Raw genomic sequence first — 15,699 nt, 5'->3', positions numbered from 1 at the left:
GTTGGTGCTCCTACTGGTTGCTGTGTCACTCCCCCCACCACCTCACTAGCCGCACTGCGCAGAGTTTTTTTTTGTTAATCAGCCCCAACCTAACGGCATCGGCACGTTTTGAGCCCGCGCCTTCCATATAAAGCAGCCAACCACGTTCACATCCACCGTGCCACCGCCAGCGGCTTCCCCCGCCATGAGGTTAGCTTATCGCTCGCTCCTGTCGTCAGCTACAGTATGCAATACTACTACGAGTCTGTTTTCGATGAGCAAGGGCTCGGTGAAGGCCCCTACCCCCCAGACTCACTCCGAGTACCGGCGCCTGACCCACCCCACGCTGGTGCCGCTCAACAAGCTCTTCTCAAACGCTTTCCCTTTGAGTATTAAGGAGCTGTGGGAAGACTACCGTCAGCGTAATACCCCGCTCAAAACTCAGGACCGCTTGCTCCGTTTATTACCATTTTATCCTCATGCTGACAGCCTAAACCGGCTGGCCCAGGTCGTCCAAACTCAGTTGGATAACGGCAGTTTCATCAACGAGTTCGTCATATACCCCGACCGCAAATCGCAGGCCGATAGCGCTGATTTGAACCACTTAATCATGGTCCACGGCTACGGTGCTGGGCTTGGGTTTTTCCTTAAAAACTTCGAGGGTATCGCTCAGAATAAGAACTGGGTGATCCACGCCATCGATTTGCTTGGTTACGGTTGTTCACTGAGACCGAAATTCGAACTTCCTAGCGAGGATTTGAAGCTGGTGGAGGCCTGGTTCCACGACTCATTTAGGGAGTGGCTCGTCAAGCGTGATTTGGTTGATTTAAGCCAACAAACGATGGTGATGGCCCACTCGATGGGGGCTTACCTCATGGCCACTTACGGCATCAATCGCGATGTCAACTTCTGCAAAAAGCTTTTAATGGTGAGTCCCGGGGCCGTGATTAAACACCGCAAACCCGTGCTGGTGCCGCAATACTTTGCCAAGCTTTGGGAACGGAACATCTCGCCGTTCTCTCTTGTCAGAAATGCGGGGCCGTTGGGTTCAAAGTTAGTCAGTGGATGGCTGTCTCGGCGATTCGCTAAGTTGAGCCCTGAGGAACGAGTAAGACTTCATCGCTACTCATACGCGATCTTCCAGCAACCAGGGCTGGGGGAGTACATGCTTAATTACTTGCTTGCCCCTGGGGCTGATGCTCGCTTCCCTTTGATTGATCGTGGCATTCATAAGCTTAATTGCGAGATGCTGTGGTGGTATGGTAAGGAAGATTGGATGGACGTTTTGGGAGGCAAATTATGCACTAATATCATAAACTCCGTCCATGGTCGCGAACAATCCACCGTCCACGAAATTGAAGATGCCGGCCACCACTTGTACTTGGACAATTACCCTCAATTCAACCAGATGATGGTTGACGAAATGGCCCGGTTTGATGCTGCCGAGGCTTAAAGCATATTATTTACCCGTATATAGAGGTTGATTTGGGTGATCTTCAGATGCCAGGGTTTTGGCTGGCCATATACCCCTTTAACCGCCAAAAAAGTAATTTGATCTTTTAATTAAAGTGTTTCAATGAACCTAATTACACCAGAAATTATTACTTAATTAATTAATAGCGTTTCTTCGCCTACCTGTTTATTTACATTGCGGCACCGATGCGAAATCGCATCGCATGGATGACCTTGTACCCCCGCCAAATGAGCGAGGCAGTCTCCTATACAATAGCGTCATTGCTGGAGCAATTCCTCGACGTCCTCAACCACAAACTAATGACGAGGTGAAGCGGGAAACACCAAAAACTGATACCACCGAACTTAATGAAACCAACGCCAATTGGAAACTCCTACGCGTCACCGCTAACGCCCACAATGGCTGGGTCCGAAGCGTATGTGTGGACCCGTTAAATACGTTCATTGCCAGTGGTGGGGCTGATGCTGTGATAAAAGTGTGGGACATGACGGCGGTGAACGTCAAGGCCGAGATCACCGGCCACATTCTCCCCGTTCGAGCATTAGCGGTGTCGCTGCGATACCCTTACCTTTTCTCGGGAGCTGAAGATAAAACTGTTAAATGTTGGGACTTGGAACGAAGTCACACGCCTCACTCATTGGTTCGAGACTACTACGGCCACGTTGGCGGGGTGTACGCGGTGGCATTGCACCCTGAGCTTGACCTCTTATTTACCGCGGGGCGAGACCAGGTGGTCCGGGTATGGGACATCCGGAGCCGGACTCAAGTGATGCTTCTACAGGGACACACCAACGACATCTCCGGGTTGGCGACGCAGGCGATGGACCCTCAGGTCATCAGCTCGCTGATGGACAAAACCGTGTGTCTTTGGGATTTGCGTAAGGAACAACGAGCACTCCAGATCACTCAACACTCCAAGAGCGTGCGGGCCATTGCTCTTCACCCCAAGGAGCTCACGTTCACTCTGGGTGACCTGGCAGGAAAATACATGCAATGGCTTCTTCCGCGAGGCCAGCTCCTACAGAAGTTTGCGACCGCCTCCCCGGATAAAATAATTGAAACCATGTCGATCAACCCCGTCACTAATGAAATCATCGGCGGGTATGCAAATGGCAAGCTTGAAGTGTGGGACTATGTTCAAGGTATATCTACACAGACACTCCATTCGACCGCGGTCAACACTACCGAGCCCAGCCCCATATTCACCTCGGCATTCGACATGCTGGGATCACGATTGTATACGGGAGAAGGCGACAAATCAATTAAGGTGTGGGTGAATGGCGAACTAGATTAATCACGATATAGGTTTATATATATTATGTAAGCGCAAATCTACCGTACCTGTAGTCCCTCCTCTCAAAATATTTCGGAGGCACGGCGATCGATAAATTTCATGGAGCTAGCGTTGCGGCTCTATGATGCCATACACACCCTGCAATGTCCGTTGAAGGTCATTAGCATCATCCCTGGGGAACAGCAATTCTCAGTGGTGACTGATGATGATCAGCGTACTCTCGAAATTGGGGTGCTGATGGATACCTACCTCGCGCTCTTCAAACAATGCCATGACTTACAGCACGCGGAGCTTGAGCTTTGGGACGAGTACATTTTGACGGTAGGGTACCTTTTCACTACCAATGAGAACCACACGATGATCTTACGCCATTGGGAGGCCGTGCAACGGCTTGTGGCCGAGCGCGGGCCGCAATTCCTCGATACTGAGCTCGATGTGGTGTCGACCCTTATCGCCAGCCGCCTCTCTCGAATCAATAAAAGCTCAAGCTTATGGCTTCTTATACGCAAGCTTGTGGCCCAGAAAGGCTTACCCTTAACGGAGAGTCTGATGGCTCGAGTAATGGCGTCGTTACGCCATCACTTTGCCAACTACTACGCCGCCAACTTCGTGCGCTGGTATGTGGCAGTATTGTTGGATCAAGGACAAGATATCACTTCGATATTGGAGGCGGTGGTGGCGGAGTGTCGTGCTAATCTTCGTGACGTTAGTCTTTGGTCGCTTCTAGGGTTTATTCTTGCCCCTGAAGTTGAAGGCTACGTTAGCGAATATGAGAGATTTGGTGGTTCGAAAAGGGGATTGTTTAATACTAAAAGACACCAGATGGAGATGCAGCAGGTGGCGGTGGACCAGATCCAGTGGCTCTTGCTGGTGAAGTGTCCCTATGAAAACCCGTTTGTGGTGCTCCGCCAAGTGGTGGGCGAGCGGGTGTTTGACCAGGTGGTACCAGACCCTGTGATCAACGTCACCCAAAGTGCGTTTATATAACGGGCGATTCAGCGGTCACTTTGATGTTGAGGGCGAGCACTAACATCAAAATCAGCGTGGTAATGAAAATCACCGACATGAGAACGAGACGTGTTGCCGGGAAATAGTCTTTCCGAAGCAATAACTGGACGTGGATGTACCGGTAGTAACCCATAATAAGTGCTACGGCGCCAAGCATCACACAGAGACCGCCAATGGGACGCGATAGCCGGCGGATCGTCCGCTGTCGTTGCTTGAGGTCGTCCTCCACCGTGTCTGGATCTGTCTGCATGTCCATACGATGATACTGGGTGAATAGAATGCCAAACAGAACAAACGTAGTCGCGAGCCGCATCCACAGAAGCACCGTGCGCTCGTTGGCCATGTGGTCTCGAGCCACCAGGCCGTTGTTAGCGATGCGCACGTTGGGGCGGAATAAATCGTACCAATGGCGATCAGGTGGAGTGATTTTGTCGTAAGGAATTTTTGGCTTTTCCCCGCCAGTGTCGTCAGTCACTTCCATGGTGGTTGTAGTGCTGATTTGGCTTCGCAATCGTGGTCTCATAGATAGCAATGGGTGATGCGCACAATAACCTGGGGTTAACGTAGAATAGTGCACCGCGTGCGGCAGAAGCTCCAGGGTCTCAGACAAGACAAACACATCTGAGACTTCAACCTTAACAAGCACTCCGATTAAAATTGTAAATAAGAAGTCATTATAGCTTTGGTAATAGAAAACCATTTCTAAGGCCACAAAAACTTACTGATAACGTGTCATTGACTGCAATTTACCTACCTCTTGAGAGAGGCATCGCGCGTTTTGGTGATCTGGCTCGGACACTGAGGATACCATCACCTAATGTACGACCCACGGAAAGTCGACCTCACGGTGGTGGTGATCAAGGCGTATGTGCTTGGTGGGATATTTTGTCTCAGTACCATGGGGCTCATCCTGCTAGGAACACAATGCCTTGCATCGCCGTGGACTCCAGTGTTGGTGTATCTCCAGCTACTATGTGGATTCCACATGTTGGAGTTCATCACCACCAGTCGATATAACCCTACCGAAGTTGACTCGGACCTGTTTCTACTTGACGACTACCAGATGCTTGCTGCAAATGTTTTGGCCCTCGTGGAGTACCTGGTTAAAGTGCACTGGTATGGATATACTCCCAAATATTCGTTGGTAATAGTGGGCCTTATCGTGGCGCTAGTGGGTCAAGCATTCAGGACGTTAGCCATGTACACTGCTGGCACACTGTTCAATCATTATATCCAGCGACAACGCCTGGATCGCCATACGCTTGTCACCCACGGCGTGTATCTGTGGCTGCGACACCCGCTGTATTTTGGCTTTTGGTGGTGGTTTGTCGGGCTCCAGATCATGCTACAAAACGTGTTCATATCCATTAGTGGCGGAATTGTTCTCTGGCGTTTTTTCCGAGGCCGCATCGAATTTGAAGAAGGGTTTTTGGTGGACTTCTTTGGCGACAACTACGTCGAGTATGCTCGCCGCACCCCAGTGGGGATTCCGGGGATCGTCACCCGTCCCCAACGACAAAAACAAAACTAGGACATTTTGACGACAAATACACACAATTAATCGAGTAAAACAATGAAATAAAAATTCTGTACTTTTTCTAATTATGCTCTATAAATGCCTATTCGTTAGTGCCGACACCGAAGCCGTTGATGTTTCTGAACATCAACACGCCGTCCTTACCGTCGACGTACTGGCACCAGCGGCCCAGCTTCCACAACGACTTCCACATGTTTTCGTCCGAGTGCATGTAGTGTTCGCCCATGACCTTCTTGATGGCTTCCAGGGCCTCGCGGGCGTTGTAGAAGGGGATTCTCAGCACGTAGTGGTGGAGAACGTGGGTTTCGATGATGTCGTGGAAAATGTACTTGCCGACCCAGCCGAACTCACGGTCGATGGTGGCGCCAGCCCCTCTGGCAAAGTTCCATTGGTGGGGTTCGTAGTGGGGCATCTTGGGGTCAGAGTGTTGCAAGTAGGTAATGAACACCAACCAGTGGTTGCACAAGATGTAAGGGACGAACCAGTTGATGAACATGTTCCAGCCGCCGAACTTCTGGTACCAGGTGTAGACGACAGCGGCTTGCAAAAGCACCCCGATGTCCAGCAACACGATGTACCAGTAGTCGCGCGATTCGAAAAGCACCGAGTTGGGGTTGAAGTGGTTGGTGTTGAACTTCAGCTTGCCGGGGTATTTCTGGCCCGACACGTTGGTGAACAAGTAAGCGATCCACCCGCCCAATTGTTGGAACACTAATTGGGCGAGGGTGTAGATGGGGGAGTCTGCGACCATTTCCTTGACGTGGGAGTGACCGCGGGCCTCCAAAAACTCTTCCTTTCTCTTAGGCACAAACACCATGTCTCTGGTCATGTGCCCGGTGGCCTTGTGGTGCTTCGAGTGGGAGTACTTCCACGAGAAGTACGGCACCATCAAGTAGGAGTGGAACAACCACCCCACGGTGTCGTTGAGCAAAGTGGAGTCCGAGAACGCCAGGTGGCCACACTCGTGGGCAAGCACCCACATCCCGGTGTAGAAGAGGCCTTGCATCCACGCGTAGCCCGCCCACAACGCGCCGCGGACATAAGCGTTGTCGATAAGGGGGATGTAGGTGTTGGCGAGGTACATCGACGACGCCACCAACACGACGTCGCGGATGGCGTAGTACATCGACTCGGTGTAGCGTCTTTCGTAGCAGTGGGCGGGGATCGCCTTCAAGATGTCCTTGATCAGGAAGTCGGGCACTTTGAACTCATCGCCGTAGGCGTCGGTGGCTACTAACCCCGTCTGGACGTTGGAGAACGACGCGACGTTGCCCGACTTGTTGATGGTCTTGGAGCCGACATCGGCACCCGAGGTCGACGCACCCACTCTGGAGACTTGACTCGACATGTTCCCTGGCAAACTGAGAGAATCGCAGTGGCTGTCCGCTGGCCCTTATAACCAAGATTTTTATTTTTTGTGCGGTGAAAAAAGAAAAGCTGGATACAGGCGGCACCGATTCGGGCGAAGCTCGGGGCTCCACCACGGCCAAGCACAATGGCGTCGACGGCGGCTATATTGACAACCACCGTTGCTGTCACTACGTAGCCACCACCTAGAGGTTTGAGGATACCCGTTTCTGAGGGGGACCAGACGCGGCGCTGCCCTCCTGCTAGGGGACGTCGCGGTGAGATGTGCCCCAAATGATGGGTACAGCCCCATGTGCAGACAGGTCGTTCTTGGGGTAATTTACTGGGCACGAGGCATGGGGGAACGTATTGGCTTGCCCCCAATCCACGTATTCCTTCGGCACAAGGGAATATTCTCGTAGCTGCCGTTGGTAGCCCCGGTCCCCTACATAATCTATGAGACACGCACACACCTTGACCACGTTGGCCTGAAAGGTCATCGTTGTGGGTGAGGGCTTTGGCCGCGGTCTCGACCCACCGGTGGGGGTTTGGGTAATGCTACGTTTTTTTTGCCCGCGATCATAGCGACGCTCCCCGATGCAGCTACTATCGCCAGACACTTCCGCGGGGTTTGAAGGCGAGCCCGCTGATTTGTCTGAGTGAAAAACTTTCGCGCATCGACGGTTAGTACCGAGGAGCGAATTTAGTGGAGGCTTACAACCTAAACGACGGCGACGGGGCACCCCAACCTTATTGTCGACAAGTTAAATCTAATTCTCTTGTAGTTAGTAAAGCGCAGGGCCATACAATCAGCACCACCGCGATTGGTCAGCGCCGATTGAGCATAATTGAGGTACATACGCCGCTGCACCGAGGCCAACAAATTGGTTAAATCACGTGGGAATGCCCAGAGGAGGGGGGCCGTTGGACAAAGAGCATCAACGGTCGCCACCGTTTAAAAAAAGGGGGCTCAGCGGGCTTCGATGGCATCACGTACACGTAGGGGCTAAAACGCGGTGAACTGTCAAGAGCGATGTCAGACAATTGTGGCCACGTATTTCGGCAATGGCCGCGAGCCCGTTGATAACGCGATTGTCTCCTTTTCTTTTGCGGTATCTCCCCCAATGAAGCCACGCGCACGGCGTTGTCGCCACTCCCCAGTCAACGCACATGCCTGGGGAATTCATCCCCAACTAGATGTGGGAAATACATTAATTGCAACCCCAAATTGCGTAATTGACAATAGACGCCAATTCAATCTGCGCGAACTGTCTGCAGCCGTACATCGTTCTGGTTATTTTAGACACTGTCGGGGCTCCAAAGGGCAATCTAAGGGCGGAGAAAGCGACACCTCAAACAACGGCCTCCCGATCGCCCTTTTGGATCCCTTTATCCGCTCGTACCAGTCCGGTATGGTGTAATGGCTATCGCGGTTCGCTTTCACCGAGCAAATCAGGGTTCGATTCCCTGTACCGGAGTTCCTTTTTGGCACCTGCCTCAATCAAATCTAGATCAGATCAGATACTCTCATGCTCTCCTTAGTGCTACTATTTGTCTCAATTACTCACGTCATTATCATTACTGTATGGTGGATGCTAGCGAATGTTAGCGAGTCTAGCCGTGTTCATGTGAACATTAAGGTCAAGGCGGTCGGCGTCCTCCTCGATCTTTTGAAGACGAGCGTTCTGAGCGTCGACTTCAGTACCCATTGTTTGTGCCAGGGTCTTAAGCTTCTTGGCGTATAACCCAATTTGTTCCAAGTTTTGCGCCAACTCCTTTTCGATTTCGTCGTCTTCCAGATCGTTTTCGAATTGGTACCGTTGGGCTTCTTGCAATGCTTTTTCCAGGACGTACTTTTGGTAGACCTCGCCGTTGGTGGCGTTATTGGTGATCCCCGTCTTCAATCTCATTTCTGACGCGTACATCTCCAGACGGTTATTTTCACGCATATACTTTTCTTGGGCCTTGGCTGCCTTGATTTCTTCTTCCTGTCGCCGTAATCTCAGCTTCTTATTGAAGGGGTTACCGTAGGCAGGAATGAAGATCAGTCGGTTCAACCGGTGAAGTTCACTCACCTTATCCTCAGCAAGTTTCGTTTGAGTCCCTGCGAGAAGCATGTTTTGTTCGGAATTGTACAACCGTTCTGATTGCGACCCTAAAATACCCATGGTGTTGATGGCAGCGGCATCGGCTTCTTGAGCCATACGCAACGTGTTTCTCGTCGATGCTAATGATTCTTGCTTGGTGAACCGGATCTCTTGCTTGATGGCTTCGATCTCTTCATCCTCAGAGTTCACTTGAGCGTCCTCATCATACATTTCGTCCTGGATGTCCAAGTTTAAATCTTCCTCTTCCGGCAAATCGTTTAAGTCCACTTCCTCCGACCCTTGTGGCCCATTGTATCTTCTAGCAGGAGTGTGGCCTTCGAACATCGAGTTGGTCGGCACTAAGTTGAGATCAAGCAGTTCGTCATCGTCACCAGCAGCGGTGCGGGAGGTGGCGGCAGTACGGATACTGGCTGAACTCAGCGAAGGAACCGCCGTACGCGAGCTTTGACGAGAAGTAGACCCTCCGTAAGGATTAATAGAAGGTCTCGACGACTCCCGCGACGACAGGCTTGGCTTGGGAGCCCTCTGAGCGTAGGGGCTGGCTCTGGCGGCCAGCGCTCCCAGAGACGCCGGCGGGGCTCGACTTGACCGCGTGGGGTTTGCGTAAGGGTTGTTTGGATCAGCCTCAGGTTGACGAGAACGGCTGCTGCGACGGGGGTCACTGGCGGGGGCCGATCGAGCTCCGTAAGGGTTATGCTGAGGGGGGGCACCAGGGGCGCCGGTAGGGCCAGCGCCGCCCGCAGGAGCTTCATTGCCAGGAGCGTAAGGGTTACCGTTGGTGTTACCAAGGTTAGCGTAGGGGTTCACCGGCGCAAACCCGGGCTTTCGAGTCGCCCGCTCCTCGGCGTAGGCCTTGAACGCCCCGAACTTTTCCTCTCTGGCGCCACCGAATTTACTCTTGGTGATGATCCCATCCTTCTCCATATCACCCAAGATCTGGTCCTCGGTGGGGTCCTTCTTCTGGAACACTTTTCTGATACCCATGGTGGTGGACGTGTTCTGTTAGCTGGTAAAGCTGTATTCTCCGCAGCGAGTATATATGATGGGGTCACGTGTCAGGCTGAGCCTCGCATCTTACTTTTTGAGTGACGAAGCAAACACTGCGGGGGGCGAATGACCCCCGGCAGAGTGAAAAGTTTACCATCGGATTGCCGGTAATGCCGGGTATTAGTAGGATAGGAACTCGTGTCTGATGGGTTTAAGACGATATAGTCGCCATCCTCTTGCTGATCCTAAACTCTATTCTCGATGTGGGGTGATTGCGCGCTAAGCGTGATTTGCCTCTATACGGTATACGACGATGTACGCGGCAAAATTTGACGACGTCACTTAAACGTAGGATGCCGTGATGTGAAACTATTACTTCAAAGGTATCGAGGTTTCGCAATTAATGACTCTTGCGGAGGATAACCTAACTGAGTAACCATCAGAACCCTCTCGCATTGTGAATGCGGAAACCTGGCTGCAAAAGAAACGGACGGTTCGGCATATTCGAAAAGGCCGCCGATACTGGAAAATGACGCAGGTCCGACTGAGCAGAGACTTCCGCAACTCCGACCCATACAAGTTGGAACCTAAGCCTAGCAGCGATCCTGATTAAGTTTAGCAAACTCAAATGTCCTCCTTGAAGTCGTCAAGACCTCTCGTCAAATGTTAATCAGGATCTTAACTTTGACGCAAACTTGGTATCCCATCACGTAGACTCAAAAGACCATTTCGTTGTTTATTCGATGAGGCATTACGATTATAACTCGCAGGTTTGATCGTTTATTTTGGATCATGGCAAAATTGACGTATTACCATATGCTGCAACTCTACTAATCCGGTGTGGCACTCGAAAGTATCTCAGGGTGACTTTACTGCGTGATACGGGGATTCAATTAGCGTGAATACTGTGGAGAAGTCGATATCGAATTAGCCAAAACAAAAAAAAGCTCTTTGGCGGGGAATCGAACCCCGATCTCCCGCGTGACAAGCGGAAATACTAACCGTTATACTACCAAAGACGGTGTGGGATTGTTGTATGGTTTGTTCGGCCTTAAAGGAATACCCGTCGAAGATACTTACACACTGGTATAGGTTTACTGGGAGGTGACCGANTGTTGTATAGTTTGTTCGGCCTTGGAGGAATACCCCGTCGAAGATACTTACACACCGGTATAGGTTTACCGGTAGGTGACCGGGGCATGGGTATTCGCCGGTAGGTTCCGGCGGTGGTGCACTCGGGAGGAGTCCGCGTGAGTATTATATAGAAGCATACGTGATAACTCCGGCAACGGAGTTGTCACGGTGCGGGCAGCTTAAGGTGTTCAACCCTAGGCTGAGCTGAAGTCACCCGCTCGTTGGATGCACGCCCTGCATACACCGTACAGACCCAGCACATACCCGGCGGGGTGTCGAGATCACAACCACNGGTGTCGAGATTACAACCATATGCATCTAAACACAGTTATCGAAAGGTATCAAGTTTGAAGTAATGTTGGTCTCGACATCCCGCCCTTTTTACGTTTGGCTATTTCGAGTAGTACACGACTTTCACCCAACTTAATACAACAGGGATTATGAGCCTAAGTAACACTCCGGTGATGTTTGAGGACGTACTATTCAAGCGATTTATCGATCATGATTACATCTCTCAAACAAACGACAACAGTTTGATAATCAGAAACTGACAGTACAGCCTAGGTACATCATTGTCTGTCAATGATCGTGCAATTCCATATAAAAAAATTCATTATTTCGATAGTTCAAATAAATCACTCTCCCATCGAGTAACTATGGTATAAACCTGTGCAAGTACACCTATACACATAGTACGACCAGATCCCATATTACGATCCACATTAAAATGAGGAACTCGTCAACTCTCCCAACTAGTCGAAACAGAGTCGAGCAATCGATGCAGTGCCATCAGTGTTCGCGCGAGGTCTAGGCATACGCTTGTCAGCTGACCAGGCCTAATCTGTCGCTGCGGATACAACCATACGGAGTGTCCTGCTTACCGCCAATTGAAGATGTGTTGAAAGATTTGTAGAAAGATGCCGCTATCTCCCTCGCCAATGGAATGATCATGAGGTTTTAATGGTTGCAGCGTGGTTGAACACGAGTCTAGTCCAGCTAGACGCACCCCATCTACCAATCCTTTGAAGTTTCCGGTTGCTGGAGGCGACTTAACCATACCAGCAAACACCGAGTACCTACAATAACGACTGCCGCTCAATGAAGGCAGGTTGGCAGTGTCAAAAGAATTGTCAGTCAGTAGCCGGTACCATGAATGTAGGTCGAGGTCCCAATTGGTGGTAAAGCGGAGTGAGTTTTAGCTTCTAGTGGAGGTCGCCGAACCCTCTACTACTGTTGCGACTACTTTAGATCTTTTCTACGTAAGATGACAATGCATGGCATTCCCCAAAATTTATTGATGGCCAGGATCTCTTGCAATGAAAAAGCTAGCTGAGATATTCGACTATCTCGAAAGTTAGGCCGTTCATTGCTGCTGACTCATGCGCGAAAACTGAGGCATCCCGCCAGAAGGCCGGGGCGCAGTCGAAGCTGACAGTTCAACGTGTCTAGTATGAATGTTACCTCTGATTCTTAGGATGAACAAATTGGTCAAGTGAATCTTTTCAAACCCCCGCCGTTAGATTTCCAATTTGGGAACGAATAGTTCACTCCATTTTAGCAAACAACGGCTTGACGAAAGTTCTCGAATCAAACAAAGTGATAACTATTTCGCTCGATCAGCAGATCAATCTGAATAGAGTTCGCTTTATCCATGAACGTTGCCTTGACTTCATGTCGCCAAAGCGCACCGCTCTTGTTGATCGGGTTCATTTATAGAATAAAACATTTGAAAAATGTTGAGTCGCCATAATCATAACCTTAGTTAAACTTAATCAAAATCTGTTCTACATATGAACATGGATACACAAGAGCGGGGTGCTCCTGTGTTTCGAATTCAACTAAAAAAAATAAAATAAAAAAAAAAGTTTGAGGGAAGAAGGTAGTCGATAGTCGTGTATAGTGATGATTACGTAACCCTATCTATGAAAGGTGTCCCGAATACAGCCACAGTAAGACTAGGTATAAAACCAGATGAAGTCTAGATGTGGCGGATTCAACCCACTTATATGCATAAGTCGACACCACCCGCTCCTACAACGCCGTCCGGGCTTCGCTAGTCCGCCAATGAGCGGGGTGCCGTTCATGCGGCTTACGCGATAGACCGAGTTCGCATCTCTTACCACAAAGTTCAAAATAGTTTTTGACTAGCAGCGCGGTGCGTTATACACAGGATGCAATTGGTTGAGCGGAAACAGGCTAAGTAACGCACTCAACTCAATGAATTCACTACCATATCGAATGACTGTCATAACTAGCGTTTGATTGATATCGAATAGAATCTAGGATAGATATTGTACTCATCAGAACGTCCTGCATTTGTGAAATTATACTGCAAATAATGTGTAGGCCTCCGAACACACTCTCTCGATCGTAAAGAATATTGGAAGAGTTGAGCACCGTCATCATTGTACTCACTAGTCAAGCAATTAGTACATAAGCATAGTCAAATCTGGCATTGCAAAATGAACCTTGAAGATAATGACGATAAGAACCTTTTCGAAAAACAAAAGTAAAACAATTCTTTACAAACACTCATTGTAAAAATGAATAACATCACTATAGTGTTCAAATAGTACTCGTGACGCAAGTTGAAAATTTTTGAATTTTCCCCTGAAAATAATCAAAAGTGTGGTATAAAATCAGGAAGAATCGACAATATCTATTCGTTTGCTCTATAAAACTTGTTGGTACTGGAAGTATGTTTGATGTGATTTTGGGTGAGTTGGCTTCAAAATGGGCGTCTCTATGTGAGTATAATGGTGGAAAAAAAAAGTTTTTTTTTTTTTTTTGCGAATTTTTTTTTGAACGACTTTGAGTTTGTGGCGTAGTCTATTGCATCCAGTAAGCACTAAAATTGACCTGCGGTGTTTGTAGAAGTGACAGGATAAATTTTACACCTCGTCTATATCGATATTTGTATGCAGGTGCATCAACCAATATGCAAGACAAAACAAGGTGAGTTGTATTACGCACTTGCGGAGTAACTAGCTCATGTCAATAAGCATCATTGTAGTATAGGAGTATGTCTATTTAGTTTGAAGAGTTAAGGTAAGTTGTGCCACAATCGCTGACTCTTATATCACGCTATCAAGTTTGGGGTTCTGCACACAAGCACTGCATGCGCATATCATTCATGATTTTGAATGATGTCTCACATCACCTGTATTGACCCTGAAAAACAAACCAATTATACTAATGTGATGTATATGGTGCAAATACCATTTATAACAGCAAATGGGATTTTTTTGAATTTTCATAAGAAAAACTTCAAAGTGTGATATAAAATCAAGAAAAATTGCTGCAGACTTTTTGTTAGTTTCATAAAATTCTTTGGCATCAGAAGTATAATAGATAAATATTTAGGCGAGTTGACGATCAATTTGACGTAGTTGGAGCAATGACACTGAAAATGCATTACCTGCAGGACTGGTGGACGCATCCTAGATATTCACAGAGCTACAAGTTGCAATTCGTGAGTAGGCCAAATATGTTACGACTGCTATACTTAACAAGCCATACTGCTGGCTGCGAAAGTCTTATGGAGTTGAATTGAATACTAAGGTATCTGACGGGCTTCTATGTGCGATTTCAAATCGATCCTGTCGATACCTTCTCAAAGTATGCATTCGCCACTGATAAGACGTGTTGAGTGAGTTCTGATACCATTTCCATGATTGGCACGGTTCAAATATATGTGTAATAAACATCAGAAGATGTTCCCGACATAAAAAAAAACTTGAAGTAAAAATTTGAAATTAAAATTTGAAATAATTTTTGACGAGCGACGCAGAGCATTATATGCAGGAGTTGACGGGAATCTGAAAGAATTTGATGAGTGGCGCACCATAACATATCGTTTCCAGTCCGGATACCATGCACAGGACTGAGTGACAATATACAGGACATCCAGTATATAGACATAGAACAACCCAGGCAAACGGGGTGGTCAAATATATGGAGTAAGAGGAGGACCTAGGTACTATGCACCCAGGGAGTGAACCCGTAGGATGACATCACGCATCGAAGGGTTAACAGAGGCAGTAAGTTATATGCAGGACGCAAAAATTTCAAAACTAGATTTGAAATGATTTTGACGAGCGGCGAGGTCACTATATGCAGGACATACTCTGTTGAAATGAAGGGGATTTTTTCAAATGTACTGATCGTATTGATCGATCAGTTTGTTTGTTGCATTTGATGCTGAGTGTGACGTCCCTGAGGAGAAATGTGGTCGAATCTACCTCACCACCCTCCTCCCCCACATGCATACGCACCTCTTTTCGTATGCAGAGTTGTTTGTGAATCCCAGATATGGGGAATACAGGTAATGCCATGACCACTCATTTTAACTTAGAAATAGTGTATGCTGTCGTTTTAATATAGAGCGCTTAGTATTGGCAGCTTACCCTTGCTCACATATCGAATATTAGCTATTTGCTTTTCCTAAGGTTTAGCGCAACTATGACAAGCATGCGTTGAGCGATTTGTGGCTACTTTGGTTGATAGTCATTTTGTCTATATTCAAAACTATGTCGAGCTCAGTAAATGGAATGTCAGTGGTCTCAATTTCTCATGTATAACCTAGCATGAACCTACAGCAGCAGGATGTAAGTGGCAGAGGGCGTAACACGCCTGGGTTAATCTGAACTATTGTTGTTCGTGATTTTGGTTCTAGTATGGAGTATAAATGCAATATTTGATACTTCTGCCAACTTATCGGCAAGAGCCGTACGTGGTTAACTGGTCGAGTTGTCGTGTCAAGCATAATGATGAATGGCAGCAATCTTACATCCTTAACAACGTGCTTCAGACAAATCTATACAAAATTGTC

At 48.4% G+C, this 15,699-nt stretch overlaps 6 protein-coding genes across 6 annotated transcripts; 4 read left to right on the top strand and 2 right to left on the bottom strand. All coding sequences in view use genetic code 12, as the record gives it.

Moving 5' to 3' along the window:
• Window positions 1-253: 253 nt before the first annotated feature.
• Window positions 254-1,432, top strand: DIURU_002083 (carboxylic ester hydrolase; the record flags this gene model as incomplete). Its single annotated transcript, XM_034154696.1, has 1 exon — window positions 254-1,432. One exon carries the CDS (start codon window positions 254-256, stop codon window positions 1,430-1,432), a length of 1,179 nt encoding a protein of 392 aa, XP_034013216.1.
• Window positions 1,433-1,655: 223 nt separating this feature from the next.
• On the top strand, window positions 1,656-2,747 carry DIURU_002082 (mRNA splicing protein; the record flags this gene model as incomplete). The annotated part of the gene is made up of 1 exon (XM_034154695.1): window positions 1,656-2,747. One exon carries the CDS (start codon window positions 1,656-1,658, stop codon window positions 2,745-2,747), a length of 1,092 nt encoding a protein of 363 aa, XP_034013215.1.
• Window positions 2,748-2,846: 99 nt separating this feature from the next.
• Window positions 2,847-3,734, top strand: DIURU_002081 (uncharacterized protein; the record flags this gene model as incomplete). The annotated part of the gene is made up of 1 exon (XM_034154694.1): window positions 2,847-3,734. One exon carries the CDS (start codon window positions 2,847-2,849, stop codon window positions 3,732-3,734), a length of 888 nt encoding a protein of 295 aa, XP_034013214.1.
• An 838-nt stretch (window positions 3,735-4,572) lies between these two features.
• On the top strand, window positions 4,573-5,286 carry DIURU_002080 (protein-S-isoprenylcysteine carboxyl O-methyltransferase; the record flags this gene model as incomplete). The annotated part of the gene is made up of 1 exon (XM_034154693.1): window positions 4,573-5,286. One exon carries the CDS (start codon window positions 4,573-4,575, stop codon window positions 5,284-5,286), a length of 714 nt encoding a protein of 237 aa, XP_034013213.1.
• An 88-nt stretch (window positions 5,287-5,374) lies between these two features.
• Window positions 5,375-6,640, bottom strand: FAD2 (Fad2p; the record flags this gene model as incomplete). Its single annotated transcript, XM_034154691.1, has 1 exon — window positions 5,375-6,640. One exon carries the CDS (start codon window positions 6,638-6,640, stop codon window positions 5,375-5,377), a length of 1,266 nt encoding a protein of 421 aa, XP_034013212.1.
• A 1,594-nt stretch (window positions 6,641-8,234) lies between these two features.
• Window positions 8,235-9,731, bottom strand: SEC9 (Sec9p; the record flags this gene model as incomplete). The annotated part of the gene is made up of 1 exon (XM_034154690.1): window positions 8,235-9,731. One exon carries the CDS (start codon window positions 9,729-9,731, stop codon window positions 8,235-8,237), a length of 1,497 nt encoding a protein of 498 aa, XP_034013211.1.
• Window positions 9,732-15,699: the final 5,968 nt, after the last annotated feature.

This window comes from Diutina rugosa (genome assembly GCF_008704595.1).
Source record: "Diutina rugosa strain CBS 613 chromosome Unknown scaffold8_size298685, whole genome shotgun sequence".
NCBI classification, from domain to species: Eukaryota; Fungi; Ascomycota; class Pichiomycetes; order Serinales; family Debaryomycetaceae; genus Diutina; species Diutina rugosa.
The sequence above is the reverse complement of the archived record's forward strand: the minus strand, read 5'-3'. Positions and strand labels throughout refer to the sequence as shown.